The sequence below is a fragment of the Accipiter gentilis genome, chromosome 17 (genome assembly GCF_929443795.1).
Source record: "Accipiter gentilis chromosome 17, bAccGen1.1, whole genome shotgun sequence".
NCBI lineage: Eukaryota > Metazoa > Chordata > Aves > Accipitriformes > Accipitridae > Astur > Astur gentilis.
Genome location: NC_064896.1, coordinates 27,134,102 through 27,147,333, shown reverse-complemented (window position 1 = coordinate 27,147,333; position 13,232 = coordinate 27,134,102). Strand labels below are relative to the sequence as shown.

Genomic DNA, 13,232 nt, shown 5'->3' with positions numbered 1-13,232 from the left:
GTCAAAAGCCATTTGGGATGTGTACACCTTCTGCTTATTTCATACCTAAAACTGTGAAAGTAAGTTATTTGGAAAGAGTTGTGTCTAAGACAGTCCCATTTTTAAACCCCAGATGAAAAGAGCAACCCCTGAGCTTACTGTACAGTATAGCACAGCCAATATAGCCCAAACTTCCTTGAAACCCACCCAACGTTACACACATTTGCATACTTCTCTGAACATCACTTTGGGGAGGGCAGGTCCCAGCTACCGTTAACAATAAATCAATGCCTTTAAGGGACAGTCTGTTCTTCCCTTTCTGCCTCAGGAAGATTTGTACTCGGGCAACAAATTCAAGCAGCAAGCCCCATCTCCCTGGGTTTGGAGGGAGGAGAAAGCGCACTGAAGAAGTAATTAGACAAGTGTAATCAGATGAGCGCGTAGCAATAACACCCAGCAAGGAGGACTGGCAGACAGCAAGAAGCCCGAGGTGCCAGGCAGTACACGGAGCAGCCGCCTGCCGAGGTGCTGACGCCTGAACATTTATTGCTTTCCAAAGCCTGACTTGACCATGTCTGCCCAGTTTGGCTGCAGGTCTCCATCTCCTCGGTCCCTCGGAGCTTTGCTCCATGCCTGCCTTTGCTATCTGTTTCTCTCTCCTTTTCTTTCAGGATCCCATCTCTCTTTTCCATTTAACCTAAACCCTTTGCTCCAAATGCATAAATATATAATAAAATAATATAGCATTTGCTGCCACCACGGAATTCACTCTTGGTCCTGTTCCCTCTTTCCCCCGCTTCACATCTGTTTTATTTAGCCGTGACAATAACACGTTCTTCAGGGCACAGGCTTCTCATGTTTGTGCCCCATCATAACTACAATATAGAAGACCATTAACAACTATTACTTTCCGATTGCTTCACGTTTAATGGTGTGCACTTGTGAAGGCAGAACATTTTTTTAAAAGCAAACTGATGGTCTGCTTGTGGCAGGCAACTCAGTTATGCAAATTTCTATAGAAACAAAATACTAAGAAATAGGAACTAACTGGATTTTTGGGATATAAAGCCTCTTCAAAGTAAACTGTTGTAAACAAGGTACAGGACTACTGGGATTTCTTTTAAGATAACTAATTGTATTTCATTTTTAAAGATGTGTTGATCTTACTAATTAATTAAATATCAACTTCTGAAAAACTGGGCTGAACGAACAGATGTTCAGCTAAGTGCAGGGAGATAAAATAGGCAGAAGAATCAGACCCCAACCACTTCCTACCCTCGTTGGACTGACTTTACGAGGCACAGCAATTAGCTGATCTGTTCCGGAGACTAATAAATAAAGGAAACAGGCAGGACTGAAGATGGCTCTTCAAGAGGACAGCAGTGAGTGTGCCAGATGTTTCTAACTGCTTGGGGAGCTCAGGAGGGATCAGTACATCCTGACCACTGCTGCTCTTCTCCTGGAGCACGCCTTGGGTGGAGAAAAGCGGCGCTGAATATCCCTGGTGTCTCTGTTTCTTTGAGCCACTGCCATGGGGAAGGGGACAGGTCACACTGCAGGAACTAAATAAGAGCTTCTTCACTTTTTTTTTTAACTTTCCTGTTGAAAAGCTGACCCTTGCGGGAACTCACTGATAATTTAGGAGAAGGTGCTGCACTGGGGATACTAAAGCCTCAATAAATTTATGAATATACGAGAATAGCTATTTCCCACTGCAAAAGGGATGAAGTGGAAAAACTCAAAGAAGCCTGTCGGTCCTGTTTTAAAGAAAGAAATGGTTATCTTTTTAAGGATGTAATATTAATGCTGAAAGGTGCTCATAGGCCACATCCTTTCTCGCAGCGCTGCCATGCTGAAATAGAGAGGGAGTTGTGTTGACTTAGACCCTGTAAGACTGATGTCACTTCGGTTGTAAATGAGACACAAAAAAGACATTTCAGTTTTATCACAGCAGGAGGGATGTTTACACTCTAACAGAATTATTCCTCCACACTCAATGCTAATTAAGCAAAAGCATGACGAACCTAGTATTGCTTTACATCTTTCCCCAGTGGGATCTGTTATATAGCCCACTCCACCTCAACTCCTTCACCTGAATAAACTCCTTTTTATGCGTTTATGACATAACCAACTCCTAATCCTGTTGGGTATTCACGTTACTAACTTTCTTTAAAATCAGCGTAAAAGAATTTAACCAAGGTGCAACTAATGACGCTGGAAATCTAACCTCTATTGTGTGCTACAGACTATAAGTTTAATGTTACCTATGTTAACGACAGCTTTTACATGACATTTTAGACTTTTTTTTCTGTTCTACTCTATGTGCGCAAAGAGATTTAAAGGTTGCCACAACCTTATTGCCAGATCACTTACTCTGAGAATAGCCAACCCCTTTTTAGGCTACAGGTTAAACAAGGATCCCTTGCTTCCCTCCTTCACACCAAAGAACAAAACCCACTAAATTAGCATGTACTGTGGCTGGTGGCAATCCTTCTCAGCACTTCTGAAAAAAGGGAGGGAGAGGATTTCAGGGCATCCTGGGAATGGAAAGAATGAAAAATAAGCTAAGGGGTAAAGCGCAGTAAGCCAGTTATGACACATCTGGCCAGTCCTTTACTCACTGTACTCTCATGCTGGTCATATCCTATATCCTCAATAGCTCGGATGTTGATAATGTGGATCCCCTTCTCCTCAGCAGGTAGACAGGAGTATTTCTTGTTCACCCTCATTCCTGTCTCCTCTGGAGCCTCGCTGAGATCTTCTGGCAGAAAATCCACTCCATGAAACTCACTGCCTGCGTCTGAAAAGAAAAGGAACAGTTTCATCAAGACACTTTAATCCCAACACTTGCTCCTCCCAGAGCCACCCAAAAGCTGAAACGTATCCTGTTCCTGCCTTCTTCTGCCAATGAGCCCTTCTGCAGGGCTCCCACCCCTTCTCCGTGCCTCCCTTCTCAGCTTTCCCACAGCCCTCTTCAGCCCTACCTAGGTCTCCTCCTCCAAAGCAGTGCTCAGTCAACTTCTTTTCTGCACTGCTGGCTCAGGATGTGTTTACTGTATGGTCTCACAGCAGGATTATATTTCTTGGGAAGAGAAGGAAAAAAGGGGAAAAGAAGAAAAATAGTCTGAGGCTTAGCTGGTGATGATAGGTGGCATGGTGTTTTCCCCTTTTCAGTAGGCATTTTCTCCTTCAACAAGCACTTGTTTGTGCTGAAAAACTAAGTAGTGGGTTTCCCCTCAAGTACCTATGTACTGCATCTGATTTACTGAACCATTCTTATTTAAGTAGTCTCAAAAATCTGGGGGTTTGTCCCTCTTAACCTGCCAGACACCCGCACTGTTTCCACTTACTGTTTAAGTATAGAGATGGGCTAAAGGATTTACTGTAAAAATTTCACTACAAACTGAGCAACCAGATATTTGGTAAAATGCAAACTAGTATTTGTATATGCGCATTTATGCAAGCAACAGAAGGCAAAGTTTTCCAAGATTTGATTCATTTTGACATTGAAGTAAATTACTACACCATTATGCCCTTTTTTTTAAACCACACAGGAGCAGGATTTGCTTGTTGAAAGAGTGAAGATAAAGCAAGAATTTTAGAATTTAGCCTTGAATGGATACTAAACTAACTCTCCCCCAAAGAACAAACAACAAAAACATGCAGAGGAGCATGCTCTAATAGCAGCTATATTACAACAGTCTGTTGCTGCAACCAGTTCAACACTCTGTCTCTGGAGCAGATGGTAGCAGAAATTGTACAGAATTAACCCATTAGGAAAAATACTTCCCTACCTAGAGCTGCCACTAAGCTTATGATGAGGTGAGCACAGATATCGCATTTTATTCGGCTATGTCTTAGCCTAAGAGCATGTTACTCCTTTTCCCCAAACTACCCATCTGGATTTGGTTGAACCTCAGGGATGACATGGAAGGAAGAAACAGGGAAAATCACATTCTCCAACAAGTTTGCAGATGACGTGAAACCGAGGAGCATGGTTGATAAGCTGGAAGGTAAGGTTGCCACTTCGACGGGTCTCGATAGGCTGGAAAAATGGGCTGAGAGCAGCCTCGCGAAACTCAACAAGTGCTGCCCTCGGACAGAGCGGTCTCGAGCACAAACTGTGTGGGCATGGACCGGACAGAAAGTAGCTCTGCAGAAAGGGACCCAGGTCTCTTGGTGGACAGGTTCAAAGTGAGCGATTGTCTTTAGTGGTGAAGGATAGCTGCACACTGGACTCCGTTAGTAAGAAAGCAAAGACAGCAGGTCTAGGGAAGCGATTTTCTCCTCTATTTGACACTCGCCAGACCACAGCTAGAGTGCTGTGCCCAGTTTTGGCTCCTCAGCACAAGAAGGACATTGACAAACTTGAGCAAGTCCAGTGGAAGACCATCAAGATGGTCAGGCAGCTCGAGTGCATGAGCAGAGGCTGAGACCCGTGCTTATCGAGCCCAAAGAAAAGGCAAACGATGGGGTCCTATTCCTGCCTTCAGCTACTTACGGAGCAGGTACAGACATGGCAGAGCCAGATTCTTCTCACAGGGGCACAGAAAAAGGATGGGAGGCTACAGACACAAGTCGCAACAAGGGAAATTATCACCAGACATTAAAAAAAAAATCTTAATTCTTTAACAACGAGGCTGATCACATAATAGGGCAAGGGCCCAGCGAAGCTGCAAATCTCCATCCACCCGTGGAGATGGTCAGAGCTGACCACACATGGCCGCAAGCAACCTGACCCAACGTTAATGTTGGGAGGGCACTGCACGAACCTGCGATCCGGGTTCTTCATGGCAACACGCAGGACTTAGCATGGACAACAACCTGCAGCGGCAGAGGAGGAAGGTGCAGCCAAAGCCTTGGCACATTTCTTGAGCTTATCAGAGTAAGATAAACATTATTAGTATGAAAGTCATACTTCTCTGGAACTCACAAACACCATGAGTTGTGGATCTTCATTTCAGTTCCTGTATCTGGGAAATCTGCTGCCCCAAGCGATTCTCTAGAAGCTGCCGGCTTTCCTAGGAACTGCAGTGCTCATTAACAGAATCACCTTTGCATAAAATCTGGGCAGCAATTATCCTTACATATTTCATGCGCACAGCACGCAACGCCCACATCTCTGCAGATCTGTGCTGCTGTTCGTGGCTTTTCTTTAAAATTCTCAGCTTGTTATCTCAGCAAAGATGCCAGGCTTGCGATCTTGGGCCAGCATCCTCAAACCCAGTAAATCACTTGAACAACAATTTGCGATAGTTAAAGAAGTTTTTTATGGGGTAATATAGAGATGCAGCCAAAAAAATCAGCTGTCTCATGGGAGCGACTAGCATGTTTGTAACAATTCCTTACACTCGTATGTTCTCTTTTTCCCAACATACACATGCATGTACACACACACACTCCCTGAATGCATGGGAATTGCTACAAATGTGATCAGCTGCAGATTCCTATGTACTCAAGCTTTTATTCTATAGCTGTAAAATACTCCTATAATAATCCACCAACTTTGGGAACTTCATAAGCATAACAGCCTGTGTTTTTACTCGGAAGAATGCCTGAAACAACTTTCTAGAAACAATAGCTTAAGTGCTGTAAAAGTCTTCTCTCCTTTTTCCTCATTTCACACACGTACTAAAGAAAACCTAGTTACTTCAGCAGATTACAGAGGATATTAGAAGAGAAGCACCATTTACTGACTATGAATCTGAATATTTTGTGTATCTCATAATGATCCCGTGAACCGAAAAGTGCTAGTTTAGAAATTACAGTTAGGATGGAATATGTTTAGAGCAGAAAATCACAAGCTTCATTGAGTCCTAACGAGCAACCTGTGCTCTGGAGCTGCACTTCTGAGCAACTTCTGAGCGGCTTTTGTTAAGTCCACGGTACAGAGCAAGGAGACCTGCTCAAATGATTCAGTACTATTGTGCAAGCCCAAACAATCACCCATCCGCAAGCATACATTTATATTTCTGTTTACACATCAGTAGCCTGGCAATATCGGAAAGAACAAATACTTAAAGCAGGCAATGAATCATACAATTTTGGTTTATTATGACTACTGGAAAAGATGTGAGAAGTGAGAACTTTATTGATACAATCTTAATTACAACAAGTTTGATTTCTGTACTTAAAGATGATGTCAGGATTTAGTACTAAGTAAAGCCATCCAAACCACTTCGGTAATTATAAACGCACAGGGATTATAACTAGTTCACTTATGCTGATTTGGCAGAGGGCAAAGCATTCTATTGCAGAACACAAAACACCTTTTTATGTGGAATAGAGTACTTTAAAGACTTAAAAACATGAATCTCTATTTTGTGTTAATTATATTAAATAAGGACAATAATTTAATCTCAAAATAAATTCACGTTCAGAATTATTTATGCCAAGATATTAGATGTAATATGAAGAGCACAAAGTACATTAATGTCCTAATTCAGCGAAAGTCACATCTACATCTCTTTGTTGGGAGCTGAAAGAGGAGAGTATTGTGAGAATTGCTAGCTTCGCTGCTTTCTAACGTTGACTAAAGCACTCTCTTCTATTTACTAACCAGAAAACACTACAACACAGACTTGAAGAAGCATTCAACGTATTTCAACACAGCCATATAACCAATCAGGCCTTTCTCCTCTGTATCCACAGCTGCTGTTCAGAAACCCAGGGATATTGAGACAGCAGAAGTTTCTAATATTCCTGGAACATAGACTCAGACACACCCGATGCTTCTTTTACACTTTATTATGTATTGCTTTGTCATTTCCCAATATTTCCTACGAATTGCAGAACACCCTGCCAAGTATACAATATATAACAATATACTTTAAAGTATTCCTTGCCTGTCTCAAAACACCCACATTCTGTACAAGTGCAGAATGCTGAAAAGCATTTGATACCAATTTCAATCCAGGTTTGAGAAAATAATTGGTGAACGTCAGACATGTATAGAACTTCTACCTTCCCTAGCACAGGCGCTGCCAGGTAATTCCTGTTAATAATGCTGTATTTTTCATAGCTGATATAAAAGAACAGGCTTTTAGGCAGCACTTGTGTTTAGGAACAGCTCCATAGGGTACGTGACCACACATGTATCTTAACAGCCACCCCTTTTTTGTTAGGAGTGAGGTAACACGGAAGAGCAAGAAAAAGAAGACAGAAAATCAGATGTTTGCAGCAGCTCTCAAGCTACCTTTCTGCTCTCTGTAGGAGTTTTCCCAGAGATCTTGGGATGTTGTGGATTACGCTGAGCCAGCAGCTGCAATTTGGAGCATGGAGATGCTACAATGGCCTTGCAAACTGCAGTAAAGTTAGAAATATCTTAGCCATTCTGAAATGATTTCTTTGTAAGATCCATCAGGTACAACGAGCTCTGTGCCATTTCCAGTATAAAATAAGCAAGCACTATATTCATCTGAAGTAGGTAAACTAAATGAATCACAGAGATGAGAGCGTGAGGACAGAAACTGGTGAATGAAAAGACCAGAAGAGACAAGTGCACGGTAACAGTAAGGAGGGTCTGTGCGTGCCTTGTGTCTTTGCAGCAGTTACTTCTCCCCCTAAATCTCCAGTGAGTCTCTCACTCTGAACAATAGGGGAAACAAGATTAAATTAATAAAAAAACCCTCGAACGTGCAAACATCTGCTCCTTTGTTCAAACTTCAGCTGCAGCTGTAAAAAGTCCTTAAACTCTTGTTGCAAAAATTAACACTAATTAATTAACAATAAATTTTCGACCACAGAAATTTGGCACGTTATGCTGTAACCTTTACTCGTTTAGACAATGCTTCTTCATTGGACTTTGGTGACCAGGTGAACAAGAACCTAAGTTAGCTGTCCCGCTCCTTCTCAACAAGAAATAAGCAGGGGAGTTACAAGACCATCTGATTTAAGACTTTTAAATATCCACGTTCTTATCATTTTGCCTCACATAAACTGTGATAGAATTCAGAACGAAAAATTAAGAATCATGGAGGATAAATTCCCTAAGCGAATTGTTTTAAAGGAGCCGTAACACCAATTCTTCACAAAACTTCTGAAATACTAACATATGGGGTTTAGATTTCTTGAAGAGATTTGTTTTATACACATTAACAAGAAAAAGTGCTGTGCACAGGTCCCAGAACTGGTAATGACCCTACTGCAATAGGGCAGAAGCATATTAAGGAAGTCATGCACATTCACACGCATATATATGTATGTAAAAAACCCCCAAAACCCAAACACGCTCACACACATATAAATATAGGTTGTATATTTTGTTTACACTATGCTTTTTCTGCAGAAGAAATGCTAGTGTATGCAGTATGTAGGATATTTTTAGGATTTGGGTTCTTTTTAAAAAAAAGTTTGATAGATACTGAGAGAAAACGCCTTAGTGGGTTTCTGCTTACTATATATTGCCCCCTAGCAGCAGAATCCTCCTTCAGCACATTCTTCCCCATTTCTTTACTTCCTCTATCTTCCAAATTCAAAGCTACAGGTTAATCCTTGGGCTATGAAGGAAAAATAAAAAATTCTCCCAAGCGACTTACCTATCACTTCCTCCTCTTTTTTGGTTTGGTTTTATTTTTATTTTTTTTTCCCTCCTGATATATTAAGAGGTTGTCAGATTTGGAGTCTGGGAAAAATAAGGCAAGGCAAATGTCAAGGAAGCCTCAGTATGCCACCCCACCAGCGTGTTTCATTCCTGACCTATGGGTCATTCCTCCTGGCCCGCGAAGCTCTGCCGCGGGAACGCCAGCGAGGATACCCGCCGCTGGCAAAGAGGGGAGTTCTTTTTTTGGGACGCCGACACCTGTTTACGAGGCACTGGCCTGAGACCAACAGCCCGGTCAGGAACCACAGAGCTCTCCAAGGAGCACTCGTACGTGTCCTGAACTTTTGTTCTGTTCGAAGTCCAGAAGTTAAGCACTGATTAGATCCACATCTGTGACCATTTGATTTAAATTTTCCCTGGCCTCTCCAGCTGTGAGCAGCCAGCTGTTGCCTCTAGCTGCACTCCTTCTGGGGGTGCAGGAGGTGGCACTAATACCATTGACTGGCCTGGCAGGCAACGGGCTGCCGCCGTAAAAGTCAACCGACCTACCCCCCGGGCAAGATTAACGCTTTCGGGGATGTTAACACCTCCCGTCCACCCGCCTGGAGAGCGGGGACTCCCTGCCCTTTTCATCTTCTGTAGCACCACGCTAAGTAGGACAGCCTGGAACTCGCCCATCTCCTCTGCTTTTGCATTTATTTTAAACCTTGGCTGTGGCCTAGGTCTGTGCAGGGTATTGCCTTAATGAAGCAAACAGGAAGTTATGATCCAATCCATTAAGAAAGGAAAACGGTCGAACAGTGAAATACAACTTGGATTCCATGGACAGCTTCCTTTACGGAACAGAAATACTTTTAAAGCAGGACAATCTTAATATAGCTGACGCTGACAACTTTGTTAGCGCTCTGTATTATGCCGAACGGCAGAGCTCATTCAGAGACGTTTTGTCCGGTATTTGGGAGCCTGGAAACCAACTCCTGTCATATGGGTGGAGAAAAGTCAGCTCCTGGCAGGATTATTCGAAACTTCAGCTTGCTTAGCTGTATCTCTCAGTACTGACTTACCAACGGTGGGTCTCCAGAGTGGGGCTGCAGTTTCCTGGAAGGCTGTCTACAGCTTTGAAGTTATTGATCTGTTATTGTCAGCAACATGTTAAAAGAAGGTTAGAAGGACACACAACTATGACATCATTTCTATTTCTGCCCTTCTATTTCTGTTTTTAAAGATTAATTTACCCTGTTTGCAGTATGTAGCCCTGGGCTTGAACACATCTAATCCGACACAAGCCTTGTGAAATGTAAAAACAAAGAGCAAAATCACTTGAAAACCATAATGATAGTAAAATGAACATGTTGATTGAAATGGCATTTTCAACAGCACATAAAGGACCAGCAAATACAACTTCTACCGCAACAAGACTCATATTGCCCGTTTATTTAGACCCTGGAAAGACACACAAAGCCTCCCCCCCACAAGACAAGTTGCATTTTCCCCCCTGCAACTACCAACAACTATTTAATATTCTATTAAGTAAGTCTGTTTTCAGATATAGTTCTAAAATACTTAAATTAAACACTTTTCTTCTACCAGACACTGGAAAAATATTTCAGATTTACTTCTGTTGCTATACCACAAAAAGTAGCATTAAAGCCATGCTCAAGTCCACTGCAGATGGTTCTTTGCAAACTGTAGCTACAGTTTTACAAATTATTTCTGTATTTCTGTAATTTGATAGTACTTCATAGCAAAATAGACAAAGTGAGCGAAATTCTGCTCCTAGTTAATTTGCTACACATACAGAATAATTCTTGCAACATTTTTTTTGCATTTTATATTAGTTTTAACGAGAGCAGAAGCACTGGCGTGATTCATTGAAATGTATTGGGACTAAAGGCTGTTAATCCTCTTTCTTATATGAGTTACTGCTGACTTCCAAAATGCGTACTGCTGACTTCCTTGAATGCACTCTGCAACGGCATATTCTGAGTTATACATATCGTTAGAACAAGAGGATGGACTAGATATGGAAGATCCACTGAATCTGTGCTCTACGAATCCTGTTAGTCACGTTTTGAAGGGTTATGATGCTCATTATTTTTGTTTGAATGTTCCAATGGAAGGCAGTTTTTACCAATTTGAGCAGTGAGAGTAGAGGAAAAAAATACTAAAAAAGAGATTATGGGGAAAGAATTGGTATGTTTTGGGACAATGTACGCCTAAACTCTCACAGCAGCTTTTAAAGATCTCTAAATACATTTAAAATATTAGGTGTATTTTCCTTCACCAGGCTATGACAAAGAGCTCCTTATACCAACCATGTGAAAATGAGGATCCAAAGATTATCAGTTTTACTGTTAAGTATCAGTCACAGCCTGCAGCTTGGGGCTCAGCCCATAGTATATACTGACTGAGAAAGCTGCTTTTGATCCGAGAGGTTTCCCATTTAAAGTCTTAATCATGAAACATGTGCACTCATGTCTAAATTTCCATGCATCAAAGTCACAAGAGCATTCAGACTGCATAGACTTAGGCAGGGAAGTCTTGGCAGGTTTTGCTAACTTGATAAAGGTGGTTTTGACTACAGCCACGACATTCAGTAACCGCAGCTCTTCTATGTTTGCGCTGAAAGAGCCGGTCGCTCCGGGTGGGGTTGGGTTTTGTACGGCAGAACTCCACCTCAGATATGTTCTTTGGGTGTGCCGAAGCAGGTGGAGCTCATTTGATAGCGAGATGGTGGTAGCTGATATTCATCCAAGTTCCCAGTGCAGCCTCTAGCTCTGTGCTATTTGAGGAAATAAAACCAAAATCCTGCATTGAGCAAAAGCTTGGTTCTAGCAAGTTTTCTTCACGCAGCTGCAGTTTTAACTTAGATGTGGAGCAACACTGCTATATGACCATAAACTTCTAAGTTTCACTGGCAGTTGAAACCATCTCTCTCTCTCCCCGAGCAAGTGAACGCAAATCAATGGAGGGGAAAAGCTCTGTTAACTCTTGTCTACCCCCGAGAACACCATTCGCTGCATTCTCCAGTCTTAATGAACTAAGTTGAGGCATACCAGAGGCAGAAGACCTAAGAAGTGACTATGCAAGCAGGCAGTCTCCTCCTTGCTTTTAAGGAAGAGCGGAGATCTGACTTGCCCAGCGGCTAATGCTCCAGAAAGGTGCCACGTGCCGGCCGGCTAGCTTGCCCTGCGCCAGAGGGTGCAGAAACGCACGCTATAAGAAAATAAGATACTCCTGCTTAAGATTCCTGGTGGTCCCATCTTGGGTGGCAAAATCCTTGGAGCAGAAAACCAATCTGTCAACAAAGCCAGCTTCCCTTCAGTGCCAGCAAGAGGAAGGACTGGGCAGTGCCTTGGTAAGGCATTTCGAGACCCCCAGATGAAAGGCACGCTTGAAATGTTTGAGCAGAGATAGACATTCTTTGTAGTTTGGCCCTCGGCAGGGAAGCCGATAATGACAGCAACGTGGTGCCCAGGCTCACCAAGTCCCTTCCTTAATGAGCTTTCGACAATCTTTACTATCTACTACATCTTCATATCAAAAGAGCAGTCAAGACCGAGTCTAAGTGTAAACTGCTGCTCTGTAGGTTTTGTAACAGGGGACAGACTTATTAAAAAGCCAGGATTATCCAAAGGCACATCAGTCCATCCGCATTTACTACCAAAGACCAAAGGAGAGGAAACTGCCATGAAATTGCTGTCGACTGTAAAAGAGAAAGAAAGTAGCAGAGCGTGGAGGGCTCTGTGGGTGCTGCAGGTGGTCAAAGGCAACTAGGCCAAAATCTCTATCCAGATTTCCAGGTTTCATTCCTAACTTGCTTGCATTTGCTCTGCAGCGCTACTTTTCCAAAAGGACTTCAGAATCCATACCAAAGGCATGGCCCTTAAAGAAGCAGATTTCTGCATGAAGGCCAGCATGTAGGCACTTAACCGCTCCCACCCTGCCCCTGCAAAAAAACCCCCAAACAAAACAAAACCCAACCCAACCAATATGAGTTCATATCATGAGAACCTAAGACACATATTTTGAAAGATCATTGTGGTCAACCTGTGTATAAACAAGGACATCTTGGCAAAATCAAAGAGATGTCCTCCAAAAAAAGGACAATTTTTCTAATCATTAAGATGATCATCTATGACACTAATGCACTACTGAAACTAAGAAATAATAAAGGGCAACTATAGTCCAGTATTTTATCTCAGAAAGTGTGAGATGGATAGCAAAAGAGCGAGCCCTTTCTCTCTTGTTCATTATTCTTTGAGAAATCATCCCCAGAAATAGACTAACAACTACAAGCATCACCAGGTGGTCCTTAGTCTTCCTATGACATACTCTCAATAATCTCTCTTTAGTACCAGGTGCAAAGCCTCCTCCCTTGATGAAACAACCCTGAGCACCATAAACATATGGCCCACCAAAACAAAAAATAGAAATGATACCGTTTCAAACAGTATGTCTCTTTTGTAGCCAAATATTCTGTTAATTCCCAAATTGTAGCTGTTCCATTATGGTCCAGCAAGCAAATGGTATCAGTCGTTCCTGGACTGTACAATGTAAGGCTCCGCCAAAAAATGTTTTAGTGTTGGTTTTTTTAATTCTTTCTACAGCTCTGAGACTTTAGCAAAATACAGCCATGAAGCAAACCAAAATGCATCGCACCCATGTGTTTGGTGATGGTCTGCCTGAAGATACGCTGGGTAAGAAAGGA

At 42.3% G+C, this 13,232-nt stretch overlaps 1 protein-coding gene across 4 annotated transcripts in view; it reads right to left on the bottom strand.

Moving 5' to 3' along the window:
- The window catches only part of ANO1 (anoctamin 1), an 83,012-nt gene that overhangs the window by 45,518 nt on the left and 24,262 nt on the right, over window positions 1-13,232 (bottom strand). For all 4 annotated transcript variants that reach the window (XM_049821272.1, XM_049821269.1, XM_049821271.1 and 1 more), the window contains exon 2: window positions 2,601-2,779. In XM_049821272.1, coding sequence (XP_049677229.1) covers window positions 2,601-2,708 — 108 coding nt within the window. In that variant the 5' untranslated portion in view covers window positions 2,709-2,779. The remainder of the gene's footprint in view (window positions 1-2,600; window positions 2,780-13,232) is intronic.